This window comes from Chiloscyllium plagiosum, unplaced genomic scaffold (genome assembly GCF_037043375.1).
Source record: "Chiloscyllium plagiosum isolate Xiang-an unplaced genomic scaffold, Cpla_swu_hap1 HiC_scaffold_30, whole genome shotgun sequence".
Classification (NCBI taxonomy): Eukaryota; Metazoa; Chordata; class Chondrichthyes; order Orectolobiformes; family Hemiscylliidae; genus Chiloscyllium; species Chiloscyllium plagiosum.
In genome coordinates this window covers 32750847-32769966 of record NW_028270168.1, presented here as the reverse complement: position 1 = coordinate 32769966, position 19120 = coordinate 32750847, and the positions used below count along the sequence as shown (strand labels likewise).

At 37.6% G+C, this 19120-nt stretch overlaps 1 protein-coding gene across 1 annotated transcript in view; it reads right to left on the bottom strand.

Moving 5' to 3' along the window:
* Nucleotides 1-1025: 1025 nt before the first annotated feature.
* The window catches only part of akirin1 (akirin 1), a 35871-nt gene continuing 17776 nt past the window's right edge, over nucleotides 1026-19120 (bottom strand). The window contains exons 2-5 of the mRNA XM_043717812.2: nucleotides 15147-15290; nucleotides 11087-11218; nucleotides 6319-6390; nucleotides 1026-4557 (exon numbers count right to left, since the gene is read on the bottom strand). Coding sequence (XP_043573747.1) covers nucleotides 4547-4557; nucleotides 6319-6390; nucleotides 11087-11218; nucleotides 15147-15290 — 359 coding nt within the window. The 3' untranslated portion in view covers nucleotides 1026-4546. The remainder of the gene's footprint in view (nucleotides 4558-6318; nucleotides 6391-11086; nucleotides 11219-15146; nucleotides 15291-19120) is intronic.

Here is a 19120-nt window from a genome sequence, read left to right as displayed (position 1 = left end):
ATCCTTGGAACTTTTCCCTTTATACATATACACAAGCTAAAAAAGGTGCAGAAAGAGCAATTCCAGAGGAAAAAAAACCAAAATCTTCACAACATGCACGATACAGGTTTGAATTTTCACAAACAAGCAAATAATCTTATTCAACCAAAGGAATTGACAAGAATTCATCAATTATATAGTGAGTTAGGGGAGGGAAAGTTACAGTCTTTACAGCAATAATCTGAAGAAAGTAAGTTAGTTTATAAAAGACAAATAGCATGATAGCAAATAGACAGTGGAGGATTAAAGAAAGGAGGTAAAAAGTACAAATGCACATGTGGAAACTGACAAAGTCCTTGGATAACGTCATTAAAAACAACAAAAAGGGAACCAAGTTTGGATCTTCAGGAACTTGAGATAATTGGGCAGAAATAGGAACACTAGCAGTCGCTAGACATTACCCAACTACAAATCATAGGCAAGAATGGAACCAAGCAAGTCCAATTCCACAAGAAACAGTGTGCAGAAAAGGATATGGGGCAATTTCAGGTAATCTGCAAAAGCCATTCTGTACAGGTGTCAATTGTTGACTTGGAGACAAAAGTGGTCAAAGCTTCTGTAAATTTTGGAGGGTGACATTAAATAGATTTTCAAAATGGATTCCACCGAAGGCAGACCCCTTTAAATCAAATATACAAGCAAACATCCTCAGACTCGTTTCAGAATCACTGCCATACACATATTAATGTACACTTGTGGACTATATTAAATTCATGAAAATAAAAAGGTAAAATGCTTAAATCTCATCTGTAAAATAAACACTTGTTTATGGTTCAAGTTTTTTGTAAGGGCCAATAACTTTTGCAAGCTTATCTTGGTTCACTGCAACAAATCTTAGACTGCTTGCAATGTCTCAGCATTTCATCCAAATTTACTTTTGATCAGTTTTGGAAGTCAGGCAGGAAAAAAAAACTTTAAAAAGTAAAATGTTGCACAGTATGAAAGACTAACTTACTGAACTCTTCTAAAATGTACAAAATTAGGAATCAAGTTGATATTTGTATTTATTTAATGAGTTCAATAAAACAAAATGGCATTTAATGAAGTAAAACAAAGGAGATGCAGTATCCACAAACAATACATCTAATACACAGAACACTTCAGCAATTAGCAAATATTACCTCAATGGGCAAGAACATTTGCTTTGCAGAGAGTCAATAGCCTTGTCACTAACTGTCCTGTAATTGTTAGAGAAGCACATGAATATAAAAGGATGATTTCAGAATCTCTCATGAGTGCGTGCAATTAGAACAAGTTGTGTCCTCTGCTCATTTAAAACCTAAATTTCAGGGATTTTCAATTTATGTTGCAATAGACATCATGGCCAAACTAACCTGTTCTAAGCACAGACTAATTTTAAACCTTCTAAAAAATTGAGATTCACACAGGTTTTAATTTTGACCTCTATTCTGTCATTTATATTCAGCAAATTTTCTGGATATTCTAATGTAACAAGAATGAGCTAGTACTATATACTGCCAAAAACCAGCTAGATATTTAATAACTCAACTTCAATTTATAATACTCAGGGAAGATAAGGCAAACAAAAGAATCAGACAGGGAAGACTTTTAAAACAGGATTGACAAGATTGTAGGAAAGCTTTCCTCCCAAAATACACATACACACACGCACAGAGAGAGAAACAAACATGCTTTACTATCACTCAAGATTTGTTCAAACTTAGCCAACTTATGCTTTTCCTCTGCTTTTCTCCTGCCTTCTCCACCCACACCAAGATTAGCTGATATACCACTTTTGGAAAACAGATCACGTTTTGAGTGATCTTTGCTTACAACAAATGTTAGTTAGTACATCACACTCCATTCAATAAATTAATATCTTCCATTTTTGCCTTTTCTATAGTAAAAATTTGAAATCAGTGTCCTTTAGTGCAGTGCGAAGAAATGGGAGATTCCAGAGAAAAGATTTCTCTCGTCTTTGACCAAGTAGTTCAGGCAGAGGACTTTCTTTTACTTTCCATGAAAAGTTGACAAAATATATATAATGTAGAGTTACTGTTGAATGGAAGGCACTGGTAGTGGGAGTTTATTTAAAGCTAGGACTTGAAATCAACCTGATTAAACACTAATGAGTCATGAAAACGAAAGCCACTTTACTCCAATTAAAAAAAGGTGACTTCAGAATCAGTTCTATTTAACGTGATGGGATATTTAAAAAAAAAAGTACTCGAGCTTTAGATGAGAGTTGGAAACATCAAAATGTTGGCAAGTTTTGAAAGGACAAGCATCTCAAACAATTCAGCCTGTCAATGTACAAAATCATTTGAAAATGCACTTTCCTCAATCATCACCCCATCTAAGATGAAACTGAACAGCTCAATTGTGGTCACTAAATTAATTGTCCAGGCCTTGAGCCATTTATTTCTAATGAGCAGAGCCAAAGTTCAATTAGTTACCTTTAGCTGAACCAAGTTATAATCGTTCTATGTACAGATGTAATTATTAAATTTCCAATTTTTAATTAAAGTCTGCAATTCTGTCCAAATTAAATTTATATTGTGAAGTGTAACCAACTAGTGCAACTGTATGCTTTTAAAACTACCTACAACTGGAGGAAAGAACTGACAAAACATTGTCTCTAGACTACAAACTCACTTCCAAGAATTTAACTATACTGATTCCTTGAATAACGATTATCACGTTAGGTGTAGGATCTTAACTAGGAGAGTGCATAACTGTTATAGCAACCTCCATATTCTATGTAGTAGCCAAGTTTTATAAAAGCATCAGTGTGCATCCTTAGTTCTGACAATGCTATAATCTCAAAACATCATTTATGTTAATAAGGCCACTCTAGATTTATTAAATACAAGTCATCTGAAATCATAACTAGGAAACAAAACTCAGGCAAACAAGCAAATGCAAGACTAATATAGGTTACAAAATCAATTTTCAAAGAGAATAAATAGGGAATGTGGAATCCTCAAATGTTCAAATCAAAAGCTGGGTATAAACAGATGCCCAGTTCAGATATTTTTCAAAATTTTCTTTAAAACTAAGCTTGTTAACACCACACAGGGTAAGAAACATACAAAGACAACAGTGAAGTTGCACTTTTTGGTTAGGATGCTTTAAAAACAAACATTCATTGCAATTTGTTCTAACAGCGTAGGTTTAAAAAAAATGCCACTGCTTGTCCTTACAGATTTGCAACTTGTTAAATGAGAGGGAAGATCTATAAAGTTGATGTTGTAGCCAGCAGACAGAATATCAAAAGCATCTAGATTTAAGTTCATTTGATTGAATATGCAAATTAAGAGTCCAGCACAAGCCAATTTATTTCCCAAATAGACCAGTTTCTGAATCTCAGCCCATGATCTAATCCATTTTGTGATCATATGTGCACTTCAAAACAGAATTGTACAAATGTTATATTCGCTGAGCTAAAGGCCAATGCTCTCAATTAGTGAGATTTAGAATCATTTTAAAATTAAAAATTCAATTTATGCAACTCTTTAAAGAGCCAGCTCAAGTAATCTTAGTCCTATTTAATTGCCAAAATGATGAAACAAGATTGAAAGCCAATCTAAACTCTTGGTACAACAGGTAAAAATACTATTGTTCAAACAGACAAATTCTACAAAACTGAGTTTAAACCAAGAACAGGACTATTTAAGAAAAGATGGTTTCACCCATTTTAAACCTTTGTACCATTCATAAATGATTACTGGCTTTTCTACTTTCAGAAGAAAATTTGAAATAAACAGATCCCTGACATATCATGCATTCCTAATATGAGACCATAAAAGGTTTTAGCATTGTTCTCGTGACTTTCACAAGTATACGTTTCATGTGTCTGGACAGTGAGCCATGGATGTTTATATTTCTGCCTCAGTCAATTTTTGCTTCAGACCAGGTTGTGTGCGCGATTTGGAGGTTTCCAGTTGAAACTTTGAATTCAAAGACTAGATTGGATATACACATCCCACTTACTGTGTAGTAACAGTGTTACAGGTATCTGTTGCTGACAGGTAACAATGCTCCACTGAATTAAAAATTCTACAAAAAAAATGGAGATTTCTGCAATATTACTGTAGTGCACTGCATTTTTCAGATCAATACAGAGAAACTGAAATTTATACTTTAATGATGTTCAAAATTCAGATTAATCACTTGTGACAGAACTTTAATCCTTTCAAAAGGTTTGCACGGTAACAATCCCATATTCAGTGCCACTTCTTAAAAGCAGATTAACTGTTGCTTGGTATTCAGCTTCTTGAACTGGAAATAAATGGCAGGTTATTCTCACAGTAGCAGAGTTAGCAGTGGAAAGTAGACAAATCTCTGTACTGATAGCACAATGCCTGGTAAAGTCAGATTTTTTTTGTCTTTTTGTTTCATTTTACAAGAGGTAGGGTGGGCCAGCAGTGAAAAGTTAAAATCCCTCAAGTAGAAGGTGGGTAAAACATGGCACCAAAATTAGTTCTCATTAAGTACAGCAGCTGACTTGAGGTGAAAGCCAACACCCGTTCAATCACAAAATGCTTCAGGACACATCTGTAGGGAAAAAAGAAGTATTGTAAGACAGTATATTAGAAATGAAAAGAACAAGAACACTGCAATTAAAACTAGCCAGTCATCCAGTTAAATTCTTGCAATTCACTATTTACACATTAATAAAAGACTAACAGTTAGGGAAGTGCACTATCTAAAGTTTGCAAAGATAAACTTCATTAGACAAGATTACAACAGTTTATACAGTTGCACACAAACAGGATCATTACAGAAATCAAGCAGTTTTTAAAAAAATATAGTTTAGAGCTTTCAATCTTTACTACGTTAATAATGATTAAAACCAAAATTGTGCCAAATCTATTCATAAATGTATATTGTTTCACTGAAATGTGGAAATTCTGCTGCGTCCACTTCTATTGATAGTAATCTACAATGGGCTAGCTGCCCTCTAGTGTCTCAGAATAGTTATTCACATTGTAGCTGTGGATAGAATGCTACCAGGTTTTCCAAAACAAAAATGGGCCTAGTCAACTCACTGCACCTTCAAAGTACTTTATTCAACAAGAGTCACGGCATATTGGGCAAACAAAATTCAATTTTAAGGATCAAGCCAATGACAATAACCAGGTTGTCAAGCACAGGAAATATCCGTTTATTATTCAGTCTCAGTTTTCCTAAATTGACACAACTCAATTCATTTCACATAAGCTTGTGGGAGCTACCATTTGCTTTTTACATCCACTTCATTTAAAAAGTAACACTAAAGTACTGGATATCAATCATTCACTTAATGTTCTCAAGGTAATCTATTTTCTCTAAACTGCTTACCTGCAGATTTCTGTTCAAATGCTTTTTTGGATAACACTGCCTGTGTGAATGAACATCTCTATCAAGAAACAAAACTGACTAGCTCTCTATAATGTTCAATGAATGACACTTATCTAAACTCAAAAGGGCCACTATTCATCGCAACCCTAATTACAGCTGCTTTTAAAATGCTGTGACAATAGGAGCAGAACAGAGGCTGAACATTTTGTAGTAAAGTGTCTCCAACATTTCAAGGCAAAGTTAACAGCTTGATGAAATATTCCCCATTTGCCTGGTTATGCACAGCTGCAAAACAACCACATCATGCAGGAGAAATTAGTCTGATTGACCAGGGCTTGATTCATCTAAACATTCATTATCAGCAGGTTGTAGCAACAATATACACCATGCAACAGCATGCCAAACCTTCCTCGACTGCTCCCATCATATCACTTATCAACTCAGGTGTAACAGGGATGGATGATAATGAAAGCAGTGACAATGTGACACCCACTTGTTCAGCAAATATTTAAAAAATTCACAAGTTTTCCAATCAACGACTAAGCTGAACAGATTTAAGATTTCAGTTCTAGCTCAATTTAAACCACAACATTAGAGTGAAACACAATGCCCAACCTGAAACACACTAGGATTTTCATAAATTGTACATATTTGATCGAATCAGAAACTTGCTGGTGCATAAATCACTGGCAATATAAAGAAAAGTGTCAATGCTGTACAAGTTTTTTCTAAGAGCTGGTAAACAGTTTATATTTCTAGAATGAATATTAAAAAAAAGTGTTAGATTGCTTTAGTCTCTCAAACAATTACCAAAAGTAAACCGGAATCTAATAGCCAGTGTTACAGAATGCAAACTCTTTATATTCATATTTTAACTGAGTGGTAAGAGGGGTTAGGTACAAGTCCAATGGCTTTCCTGGTCATTAAACTTGTAGAAAAATTAAATTGCAAAGCCTACAAGAAATCTATACTTACAACTAGCAGGTCGTTCTCCATATCGTCTCATAATCTGATCGTGTGTGAATTTCACAAAAGCATCATATTGTTCTGAAAAGTAGAATATTCTATTTAATACAGAATGCAACAGAACTTAGTCTGAAACAGTTGAGTTCAATTTGTTTGACATAATAATTTTGTAATAATAAAATATTTTAATTAAGTTTGAAAGGATCTGTTTTGTCATTTTTAGGACAAGTGTGACACAATGGGTTCAGTATATATCATTTTTGGAATTTTGGATTTCAAATTGGTGGCACAGATAGAGGTCACTTGGTTAAAGTTCTTTTTAAAAAACAAGAAAAAAAAAGTCAGCATTTCCTTCCAGAACAGAACCCCTAATCCAGCATTTCTCAGAAAGCATGTGGGTGGAAATCCCTGTGGTGTCAATGGAAAATTGTTTAAACTGGGGTGGTTTTCAAAAGGTCATTAACTTGTTTTCAGTTCAGAATAACCAAGGGATTAATTTTAGTTTAGAAAATAAAGACTGCAAGTTCAGAGGAGACCTAATTTGGCGCTCTCTTTTTACAGGAGTAGAGAGGATGGCTCAGGGAAAAATGTGGTCACCTCAGCAGAAGGGTAGTTTATGAAGCCTCCAAACTAAGAAAGAAATAGAGCTTAATTAGAAATATACAGGTTATTAAAAACAGAATATTTTAAACTTGTGTCTAATGATGTAAGGATTTACCGCCACAGTTCACAGGAAACAAATGGAGTGAATTAGTAAATTGTACTCAAAAGAGTTGATATACAGGTGCTGGTTCCAAGGATTTGATTTTCTACAAATGGATCGTGGCAGGAAACAAGTGGAGATTTTGATTTGATGGGTGTTTTAAGATCTGTGTTCTATATTTAAAATGTTGGCTTTTACTTATTTCTTGTTAATAAGTCCTGTTAAAATCCACAGCCTTGCAGGATTCTGTCCCAGTGACTAAAAAGCATGTTAATTAAGAAAACAAAAAATCCATCAAGCCAGGTTTCAATCTGGGGTCTGACTTGAACAGCAATACAATTAGCTGGTATCACAAAGCTTATGAAATACACTACTGGAACAATTACGTTTCATACCCACAATCTAAAGACTTGAGATCTTTTAGCACCGTATCAGTGCCATGGTTAACTGTCTCAATCCAGGCTGGATGACCAAGGAATATGCTTTCATAACATTTGCCAAAAAGGCAAAGTATCAACCTGTACATCTTTCCAATGTACCCCAACAGTAGATGTTAATAGCAAGAGATTCCTCGTCAGCCACACAAAGAAAACTGGAGTCTCTGCCATCACTATTCATTGCTTCAGGATTAAAGTAGTATATCTAGTCACATCAGCCAGACTCTTGGGCTCGGGACTGGGTTCCAGCCGGGATCGATTCCAGACATCTTTTTGCCCTACCCCTAGTGGGGCAACTTCCAGAATCAATCGGGATAAGATTAGTCAGCATGTAGTAAAGTATGGGTTAATTCAGAAGAGCCAATATGGACTTGAGAGTAAAAAATGTCTAACTAAGTACTTGGAATTTTTTTTGAAGCAGTAATAGAGAGGGTTGATAAGAGCAATGTTTTTTATGTGCCCTACATAGACTTGCAAAAGAAATTCTACACAAGAGCCACACCACAGAACTAAGAGAAAAACTATAGCTCAAAAGGGACAGTACTAAAGGTATTATAAAATGGGGAGGTGATGGCCTAGTGGTATTATCGCTTGGCTGTTAACCCAGAGACCCAGATAATGTTCAGGGGACCCAGGTTTGAATCCCGCCACGGCTGACTGTGTAATTTGAACTCAGTAAAAAAAATTTGGAAGCAAGAATAATGATAAGTGTGAATCCATTGTCAATTGTCAAGAAACCCATCTAGTTCACTAATACCCTTCAGGGAAAGAAACTGCCATCCTTACCTGATCTGTCCTCCATGCGACTCCAGACCCACAGCAACATGGTTGACTCTCATCTGCTCTCTGGACAATTAGGGATTGGCAAAACATGCTGGCTTGGCCAGTGATTCCCCCATCCCATTAATTAATGTTTTAAAAAGTACAGGAAGTAGCTTAAGTATAGGAATCAAAGCAATAATTAATGTGCATATTTTTCAGGTAGGACAAAAAGGATTATAGTAGAGCTCCTCAGTCGTCAGTATTGAGTCCCTCACCTTTCGTGTGTTAACAACGAAATCTAGATCTTAGTGTGCAGGTGACAATGTCAAAGGATATAAAATTTGGGAGCACAGTACAGAGGACATTAGTATAAAAAGGTCTCCAAAGGAATACTGACAGTTTGGAGTAGACAGATAGCTGATAGTTGGAGTTCAATATGGAGAAGCGTAAAAAGATTTTTTTTGTGTTAAAATGCAAGTATAAACTGAAAGAGTACTATCCATGTTGAAATATTGCAGGAACACAGACTTGGCTCCATATACTCAGGTGGACTGACAGAAGGTTTCAAAATCATGAGGGGGCCTGGACAAGATAGAATAGAAGAAACTGTTCCCATTGGTAAGAGCATCAAACAAAACAGAGGGCACAAATGTAAAGCTTTTTTTAAATAAAAGCAGCAAATGAAAGTGAAAGCAGACTTTAAAGGTGACACAATTTAACTAAAAACACAAACGTATAGGGCTACAAGGGGAAAAAAAAGCAAGTGGCATAAAAAAGCAAGTGGCATTAAGTCAAATGCTCAAAGAGCTGGAGAAGATAATGGGCTGAATTCACCAAAGATCCTTATGCAGCACCTTCCGAAACCAACAACCACTTTCATCTTTTAAAAAAAAACAAGGGTAGCAGCTGCATTTGAATACCACCACATGCAAAAAGTGTGACCTTCTACATCATAACAATTCTGGGATTCTTGATGTTGCAGTTCAGATCTGCCTTCAAGCAAAGTAGTAAAGCTAAATTTAGAGATGAATTCTTCACCACATTGCTTTGACATTTATAATATCCATGTATGTCTGGGTAAAATTATTCACAGAATCATTATAAAGTCTTCAATGTACCAGTGGTCAGTTCACACTTTGCACTTCTTAAAAGAAAAGACACAAGACCTGTTCAAGTGTTGTTGGGAGGATCAGAATTTGCTTGTGCACAAATAATGCTGCAGTACTTCAACCCAATTGTCTAGTATTTCTTAATTCTCCAACTCTCAAAGTTAACAAGTGGGACAGGCAACTGCAAAAATTGCTCTCCAAGTTAAAGAGCAAGTGTAGCTTTACAGTTACTCCTACCTTGTTGCATATTGTATATTTATCATCGTAAGACAATTTCTTCCTTTCAGGCTGCAAGAATCTTGAAACCCACTCTTGACTACCCACAAGACAATATGACAGGTGCCCAGATTGACCATTGCTAACACAAACAGGAAGCAGCAAAAACATAAAATAAAGAAAGACAGAAGGATAAAGGGTAAAGTGAAGTTGGTAGTTTTGTTGTGCCCAGAACCAAAACAGGATGCAGCAATTACTTAAAAAGATAACTTAGGTCAACTTGTAAACAATACCATGTAGATTTGCAAGACTAAGATTTTGTCCAAACTTTAAATATTTCCAAACTTATTGAAAAGAATCACATTGAATATATGGTATTCCAATCATTTTATGCAAAGATCAGAAGAGATTTTCAAGTGTTCAAAGTATTTTCAAAAATCTAAGTGTCAGTGGGAGAAAATAAACAATAGCAGAGACTGTCTCTATCCAGCTGCAATTCACATATTACAACCTTGTTTTTCTAAAGACCACTTTAGCACAGACATCTATATAATATCTAAACCATGTGTACATAGACTGAAGCAAGTCCTCAATAGCTTTTGGCTGCATTCCTGAACAAAGTTCCACCAAATCTTTCATCAGAAAATCACAAACGCTTTATCCTCAATGCTGACATTACATGGGTAAATTTGTACATTGTTTAATTGACCAAATTTAAAAATGCAGGAACGTCACTTCTTACAGCACCTCCTGTGGACTACTAATTGATCTTCACTGCCCGGTCAACTTATGACTTTCCACACACACCCCTCCCAGATATGCCAAAAGGTGGAGCCACAGTCTACACCAGGAAGTGGTTCATCATCAAGATCTAGAACAGTTTGAGTCATTGCTCATTCCTGACCACATCACCACTAACCACTTCCAGGATTCACTCAACATTGTGGACTTGCTCCTCTTAGTTAGCTGTGGAGCCCTGGCCTTTCTCCTCCTCCTGGTCAGTAGGGCCAGTCATGGCTCCGTTCAGTAGATTTTCGAACTCCACTCTGTCGGAGCAGACACTGGAAGGAGGGAGTAGACACCAAAAAGCAGCACAGTCTCAAAGAGATGCCATCAGATAGTCACCATGAATGGCTTGGATCAATCATGGCTCAAATAGACAGACAGTCTGAAGTCTAATGACAAAGGCTCTCTGATACAGGCCTCAGGATCCACTGAGTTCAGACATTTGGAGATACTACATGTCAGAAAGGGAGACCCCCGAAAATACAGTACTGGTAAAACTATACCAGAATGGTGCCAATCGGATCAGGGAAATGATATTAAAATTAACCTTCAAAACACAGATTACAGGTCCAATTAGCTTTCTGATTTAAACACAAAAACAGGGCCATATTACAGGAGGACTTACTGTACTGTTAAAGATGGTTGCTAGAATTCACAACTTGAAATTTTATTCACCATTATAATACTGTCTATTACTCTCACACAATGCTGCTCAATGTTTCCCAGTTCTCCACTGAACTGAACAACTTTTCAAGTTATCTTACCTGCAAGTTTTGTGTTCAGAACTTGTTCATATTCCTCCCGGATCTTGCTTTCATGATCTTTAAGCAGGCGCTCACAGATTATTCCAACCTGTCGTAACGTGAACAAAGGTTGGTCTTTCTTAGATAACGTCCCTACATCAAAACAAAAAGAATTTCAGTTATAGGGACAAATGCAGTTCCGATTGAAGAAACTTTATTTTCTATCACTGGCCTACGGATCTGATGCGATTACTGCAGACCTTTAATGTTGAATGGCTTCTTAAAGCAGATCTTAGATTCAACAGCCAAACTACAGCTGCCAGAAATGATCAGAATTTCCAATAACTGCATAATCCTTCACCTTTGAGCAATTGTGATAAAATCACCTAAAATAAACAAATTTCTAGATAATTACATAGCCTTTTTATGTGACTATACCATCTACTTGAAAGACATTGTTAACTTATAATGATAGAGAAACAAAGTAAGAGGAGAATAAAGATAAGGGAAAGATTAAAAGGATAAGAGGAGGGACCTATGGAATTGGAATTTCTTCCTTTTCATTTCAAATCTTTTTTTGGTTAGTGGTTTCATGATCTTTACTCCTGTTAAGCAAATCAGTTTTGTGCTCGAAAAAATTGAATTACCCAATATTTCAAAGTTGGCAAAATTAATCCTACATTACAGGAGCAATAGAAATGATACAAAAGTCAAAAGTTACCAATGGAACTTGCAATCTCTCCCAAAGCTGCAGTTTACAGCCCATTCTCATGCCACCCTCTGCACAGTGGACCAAAATTTTGAGGTCCCTTCCTCTCATTAGCAGAGCCCATGGCATTCAAATAATTTCTCATTTGTAAGCATTTACAGAGAACTTGCACTCAAAGGAGTTTGGTATGATACGTACCAACTGTCAACTCAAGGTAGATCTTTTGCTTTGTGATCCCAGACTTCAACCTGACACAATTACTCCTAACATCAATCATTCACACTAATTTTAGGAACATTGTTTCAGTAAAAGGGAAATTTCACTTACTATCATAGAAATGTGACTCTCCTCCTTAAGATATCCATGTATTTTTGTGGACACAGGACAAAATGCACAGTCAACTACCAATATGAAGCCAGTTCAAATACAGTGGTTTTTGATAATGCTCAAGTTAAAACAAGTGGCCATTGCTGAAGGCTTCACCAATGACCGCACAACAAAAAAAAAATGACAAACCAATTGTACTTTGTAATATCTGCCTTGAGAGCGCGAGAGTTCTCTTTCCTGTTTCTAAAAGTAGCGTCCTTTGCCATCAGTTTTCTCTTTTACTACAAATTAATTTATCTCTATAGGGAAGCTGTTGCATTTGACAGTCAGCACCACCTTTGGAGATCCAGAGGAGCTAACAGCTTTTTCAAGCTAAGACAAGGCATGGCTTCAATTCTTTTTAATGGAAATTCTCATATAAACTTTCTCACTAACCCGGATTTCATAGACACTTGGAAGTAGATAAGTATGGTTTTAAAAAATTCAAGAGCTTTCACCGGAATTTAAAAAAATCAAATATTAAAGCATTATACTGTACATTAGCGACTTGGTATGTTTTCAATATCGGTTGTAACATTAAATATGCCATATAGACCACACAGAAGTTCTTGCCTTTTGAATCAAATGTAAATTTCTTGATGTTTCTACTTAGCTGTAAATGTTTCTTATGTCTTCCAGAAAAAAGAAAGTTTTGATTTTGTTACTACCGCTCCTACAAAAAGGTCGCGTGAGTCAAATGTTTCATCTCACTTGCTTAACAAATTGAAATAGCTTGTTTTACCCCCCACTGTTGCACCATGTTATTCACGTATTTATTCTACAGCCAATATCATCCAGGCTCACTGATGTTACCTAGAATGGTGATGAAACGTCTGAAAATGAACTTTCCAGCTCAGCGTGCAAACTTACATCCAATGAATATCATATTTTGGATTTAACTATTGGATAAAGGCTTATACATCAAAGTGTCATTGAGACAGACCGAGTCTTACTTTCACCAATGGTTCTTCTTGCATTGCCATTTGCAGTCAAATCTTGCCTTCATGTTGTAGAAGCATCTTCCCTTTCCTAGTTATTTACAGAATTGAGAATTTCATGGTATGGAAAAAAAGCCCTTCAGCCCATCGTGTCCTTGCCACATCTGCCAGTCAAAATATGACTGACTGCATTGATGACATGGCTGACTCGTCAAACGATTAAATCAAAAAGACTGCAGAGTTTCTCTAGACTCAAGTTTTGAAATGTTTTTTACATTTGAAAATGTAAGGCATTGTAAGAGATGATCAAATTGGAAAAAAAGGAGACTAATTTCCTACAGTGTTTTCATTTTTATGAAATGAAAGTGCATTCGCAGACAAAAATCATATTGGCTCTGCTCAGTTACCTTAAAATTAATAGCAGTGCCCTATTCTGAAGGGTCACTGGACCCGAAACATTAAACTTTGCTTTCTCTCCACAGAAGCTGCAAGACCTGCTGAGTTTCAGTAACCTTTGCTTTTGTTTGATTTTCAGCAACCAGAGTTCTTTGGGGATTTTTTTTTGCCTTGTTATTATATCTTCAATAATAGATTCCAACATCTTCCCTTTGACAGACGTTTTCTGTCTCACTTGTTTTTGAATAAAGGAACCGCATTAGTTATTTTTCAATCTAAAAGGAATCTTCCCCGAATACAGAGGAACCTCGATTATCAGAATATCAATTACCCAAAGATGATCTCATGGTCCTGATAGAAATATTACAAAGAGGTGTTTCCAACATTGATTGCATCTTTTGTTTAGTGATTAAAAATGAACTCTGCTTACTGAAATGCTGCAGAGAACAGTTCTGGACAGATGGGAGTCCAGTCTCCAAATGACTGACCACCTGCCCTCTCTCCCCACACTTTCCCTGGAGTTCTATGTAGGGGTGTACCCTAAATCCTCCTTCCCCAGATAATCTCTCCAACACTGTCTTGAGGACAAAGGTAGAACTTGTCAAAAAGTGGTGTTGCTGCATGTGTGTACACTATTTTGAGAGTCACCCCCTAAAGGCAGCAGCAGTCTGCAGGGTTGGACTGGTTGTTGGGGCTCACGCAGTGTGCTGCTGCCTACTCCTGAACAAGGAGCGGTCTGTGCATTTGCGTGTCTGTGTGTCAAGAGGCTTCAGCAATGCTGCAGGTTCTGTACACAGGAGTGTGTGCGCTCAGAAATAAGCCCTGAGAGAGAGAGGGGGGGAAAAAAAAAAAAAGAGGAAACTTCAGAAAACTCTAAGCCCTAGAGGAGAGGCACTAAATCAATTAACCAAACGAAATTATCTGAACAAAATAATCGAGGTTTCTCTGCAAAATGAATTTTGGGGAAATCAGTTGATATGGTAGTCCATCTCATCAGCCACTTTTTTCAAGACCTTAGGATTAAATCCATTAGAACCCAGGGACTTATCAACTCTCAGGAGCAGGAGAGGAGAAAGATGATAATGCGTTGAGGGGACACTGGCAGCATTTCATTGCCACAGACAAGGTTCTATGGAAGGAGATCAGTATTGAAAGACTACTGCATACCAAATACAAGCAGGGAAAATAACAATGCATACACATTCTACTGAACGTTCGCAACACCTTTGCCAAACCTTGTTCAACATCACTAATGTTTTGTTCGCTCTATATGCAAAGGTGCACCCTGTAATGCAGGTTTAGGCTGCTGGAATATCCTGCCTGTAAATAGGAGAAGTGCCAGAATGGTAGTGACTGATTAGCAGATGCCTAATGCTAATACCATAGAGAAGGTACAGTGCCTGATGCCTACTGTTGTAGACATCATAAAGATCATTTGGAGCAATCAGCAAGCTGAATGCACCAAGTACACACTCGTTTCCTTGTTGAATATTTCCCATACCCAGCTTGTTTGCTGAGTTAGGTTAAGATGGGAGACCAAAACTAATGAGGTAAGTTGTGGTATTAACAAAATTAATCTGTCGATTGCTATTATGGCATTCTCTAGCATGATTAAAACGAACAAAAATATTAATGCAAATTTCTGAAATGTAGTTTGAATGTCTTTGCTTACCTGGTGAGCTTGGTGCATTTAGTAACAAAGTATTAGATGATCCTTCAACAGAACTGTTTGCCTCACTTGGATTAAAACTTCCTTCTAACTGTCTCCTCCATTGGAAGCGGCTATATTCTTGCCTGATGTTCTGAAATATCTGTTCTGCAAATTCATTTAAAAGACAAAGTATAACCAAATGAGAAAAGCCAAATAAAAAATTGAGTCAAACTTCACATACAGCAATGCTACAAATTATTCTTAAAGTTCTGCATGGAAATGAAATGTTATGCAAGTTCACTGAAACCTGTAAGTTAGAAACACAAGAAACTTGCATCAAATGGCTCTTTTCAAAATGGTCATTATAGTCTGGAAACCAAATAAGAAAATTAGTTGTATCTCTTGCAGCAATCTTTCTTTCAGCATCCTCATTTAAAAGGCCCAATATTTAAGCACTGCCAGTGGAAATGAAATTTCAGATTTTAATTTGGTGGTTAGATGTCGGAGTCCATTGTACTACCAAGATCTTCAACATGGAGAGCATTGGGAGCATCATGACCCTATAAATTTGCTGTGTTGGCCATTTGCACATAAGGGGCTGCTGTTGGGCCTGGGAGAACCCTGTGACAACGGGATGATTAATACCTACTGATCCCAGCCCTGACTTCATCCTTCCATTTGCTATGGTTGTTAATGTTGTCAGTTTCTGAAGCACTGGTAGATTAAGAGGTTTGTAATTGCCAAACTTTGAAATACTCCTGCATAGCTGATCACATGACCTCACCCCATGACTCATCTTCTCTCTCTCCCTACCCCCCCACTCCAAAATCATCCTATCCACAATACTGGCAGGATTGACAAAACAGTTAAAAGGTAGAGATTGCTATGCTGATTCCTCAATGAGAATGGAGTGTTGTTATAGATAGCCCCTGACACTGAAATCACAGCATGGGTACCTAATTTTATTAAACTTCCTGGATTCCTCTCTCATTTGCCAAATGTGACAGAATCAGTAGGACCTTCTTGGGTGAAAAACTCCTCCATGTAAACTTATACCACCTGTCTTAAAGAACATATTCTCATGATCTTCTGACTATAACCTCTTAATTTTGTACACCTCAAATTAGAGCCCTCCTCAGCTCCATGGAAAACATATCTAGCCAGTCTCCATAACCAAGTCTCTACATTTCATCTCAGGCAACATGTAGGTGAACCTCCTTTGGGGCCATGACGTACTAGCGGTATTATCACTAGACTATTAATACAGACACCCTGGAAATGTCAAAAGACTCAAGAATCCCCTCTGAAGAAGTCCCAAGATATCGGCAGAGTGGGGCTCCCATGACAGAGTTTATCCACTCCAGCTTTTTCTTTTCAATGTCTTCTTTGCTTACTGTCCTGAGCTTGGTGGCAAGCATCAGTAGCAAGTGCCCAGCGTGTGGACCTCAGTCAGAGCTACTGTAGATCACAAGTGAGCGCCTGGTAACTTTTCCAAACCAAGCACAAGACCTGGAATTGGTAGCTGCTACATGTCCATGTGGTAAGCCCAGCAGCAAAAGATGGCACCTGAGGATTGATGACTTTGTTGTTAGTTCAGTCTGGCACTGGGGGTGAAGCAGTGGCAGAAGGACATCACAGCAGCAAATGTGGTGGGCCAAGTGTTGAGAGATGCAACTCTGACATTGGTTGCTCTCGTTGGCAGTGAAAGAATAAAATCGGCCTCGTGGCAAATATGGTGCCTGAGGGTTGGTCACTTTGATGTTAGTTGGGTCTGGTGCAGATGGCGGTGAAGTGGTGGCAGGGAATGGTGGCACAGGAATTAATGGTGATGAGCTGGCTCAGTACAGATGGACTCTAAGCTTTCTCTATTTTTCTTATTCTGAAATTATTCAAAATGGTGCAGTTTTGTGGCAACAAATGAAAGCTTTCCACTGAATTTTATTGTATTCTTACTGTAAAGCACACAAAATTAAAATCAAGTAAAACCTACACTAGCATACATATTGGCTCAATATCCACATCACTAAAAACTGATTTTTGTCACATGGTCACTCAGAAGTAGTGAATAGTGAATTCGCAATGAGTCAAATTTCAGGGGGATCTGCCCACAAGTTTGTGTAAGTGATGCTTCGAGATAATCCCATGTAATCCAATTTGCCTACAACATGCTCTATCAAAAAGTCAAAATAGAAATATTACTTTTGCAATGTTAGTCTACAAATGGCCTGTCATTAAAAGATGTTGAAAAATTCAGCATATTGGACAAAAAAAAATTGCTGTCTCACAAGGCAAGTACAATACACGGATCTGTCATGTTGGTAAAAAAATGACTACAGATGCTGGAAACCAGATTCTGGATTAGAGTGGTGCTGGAAAAGCACAGCAGTTCAGGCAGCATCCGAGGAGCAGGAAAATCGACGTTTCTGGCAAAAGCCCTTCATCAGGAATATTCCTGATGAAGGGCTTTTGCCAGAAACGTCGATTTTTCTGCTCCTCGGATGCTGCCTGAAGATGTGTCATGTTGTCAAAATGTGTTTTCAGTGTTTGTGTTGCAGTGCGAAATCCTCAGTGACCTTGATGACTTCAGTTAGGGAAACAGGTGGGCTAGCATTCACTCATCAGACTCCTTGGATGAAGGACATACTACATCTATCATTGGCATTGTAGATTACATGGTATTGTCCACTTTTAACACCAGTTTCCACTGCTGGAAATTTCTTCACTGGCCTACCACAGGTGAACAAAGTGTCAAGTTGCCATCTCTGGCAGTTTGCAGTCAGAAGTCATTTGGACCCAGCATGGCATTTGTTAGGATTTTCCACAACATTATGTTGCTTGTAGAGTAGAGTTTATTCCTGCTTCCTTAAAAGAAAAATTGATGTCCCCAATAGCTAGAGAGATCAGCTACAGTCAGTAGTGGTTTTCACACTGACTCACTAGCTAGAGATGTTTGGCAGCAGGGAGTATCAACTTGACACTCAAGGTAGCAGCGTCAGGATAAGAAAAGCTTCCTTACAATTAACTGTTCTATCATCTTTTTCCCTTGATACACATTGTTGGAGTTTCTGAGCCAGACTTCAATAGCAAAAACAATGCTGGAGACCATTCAAGTGGTTTTATAACCTCAAACTGTGGGTAAAGCCTAAATTAGCAAAGCAACGTAGCTTACACTTTCCGAACATGAACAGCAGTAGCTTTTCAGGCCACAGAATTTTAAGATGAAAAGCAATGGTGAAAAAGTGATGCGACACACTAAAAAAGTCAAGACATAGCTTTTCAGGATGTGGGCAGAACCATTTTGCAGCAAATCATCTGCCATTACTGCAGCGCAGTCACCATTTACTGCACAGAATTATGCTGTGCCTGGTCCTGAAGCAGTCCAGCCATGTATTACTGCAGGTGAATTCCTTGTGACTCAGCTACTTTGCAAGGGGAACGTCTCTTTCCTGCTGGACTGGACTGGAGCCAAACATTCTCTGCTTAAGTTGCGATGAATAGTATTAATTTTTTTTAAAAAATGGTCAGCATAGGCAGCTATTCTCATCCTCTTCCTTATGGAGAGGAGTGCCCATTTGTCAATCTGGTCCAAACTTTCATTTTTTTGCTTCAGAATGATTGACAAATTTGATGAAATTTCTCTTTTTGGGAGATATCCATTTTTCACTACATGTCATAGTTCCTACTTGCTGGGTCCAGTTATCTTTTAGATTAGATTAGATTAGATTCCCTACAGTGTGGAAACAGACCCTTCAGCCCAAACAGTCCACACCGACCCTCCGAACAGTAATCCCACCCAGACCCATTTCCCTCTGACTTAATGCACCTAACACTATGGGCAATTTAGCATGGCCAATTCACCTGACCTGCACATCTTTGGACTGTGGCAGGAAACCCATGCAGACACAGAAAGTATGTGCAAACTCCACACAGTCTCCCAAGGCTGGAATACAGTTTGGGACCCTAGAGCTGTGAGGCAGCAGTGCTGACCACTGAGC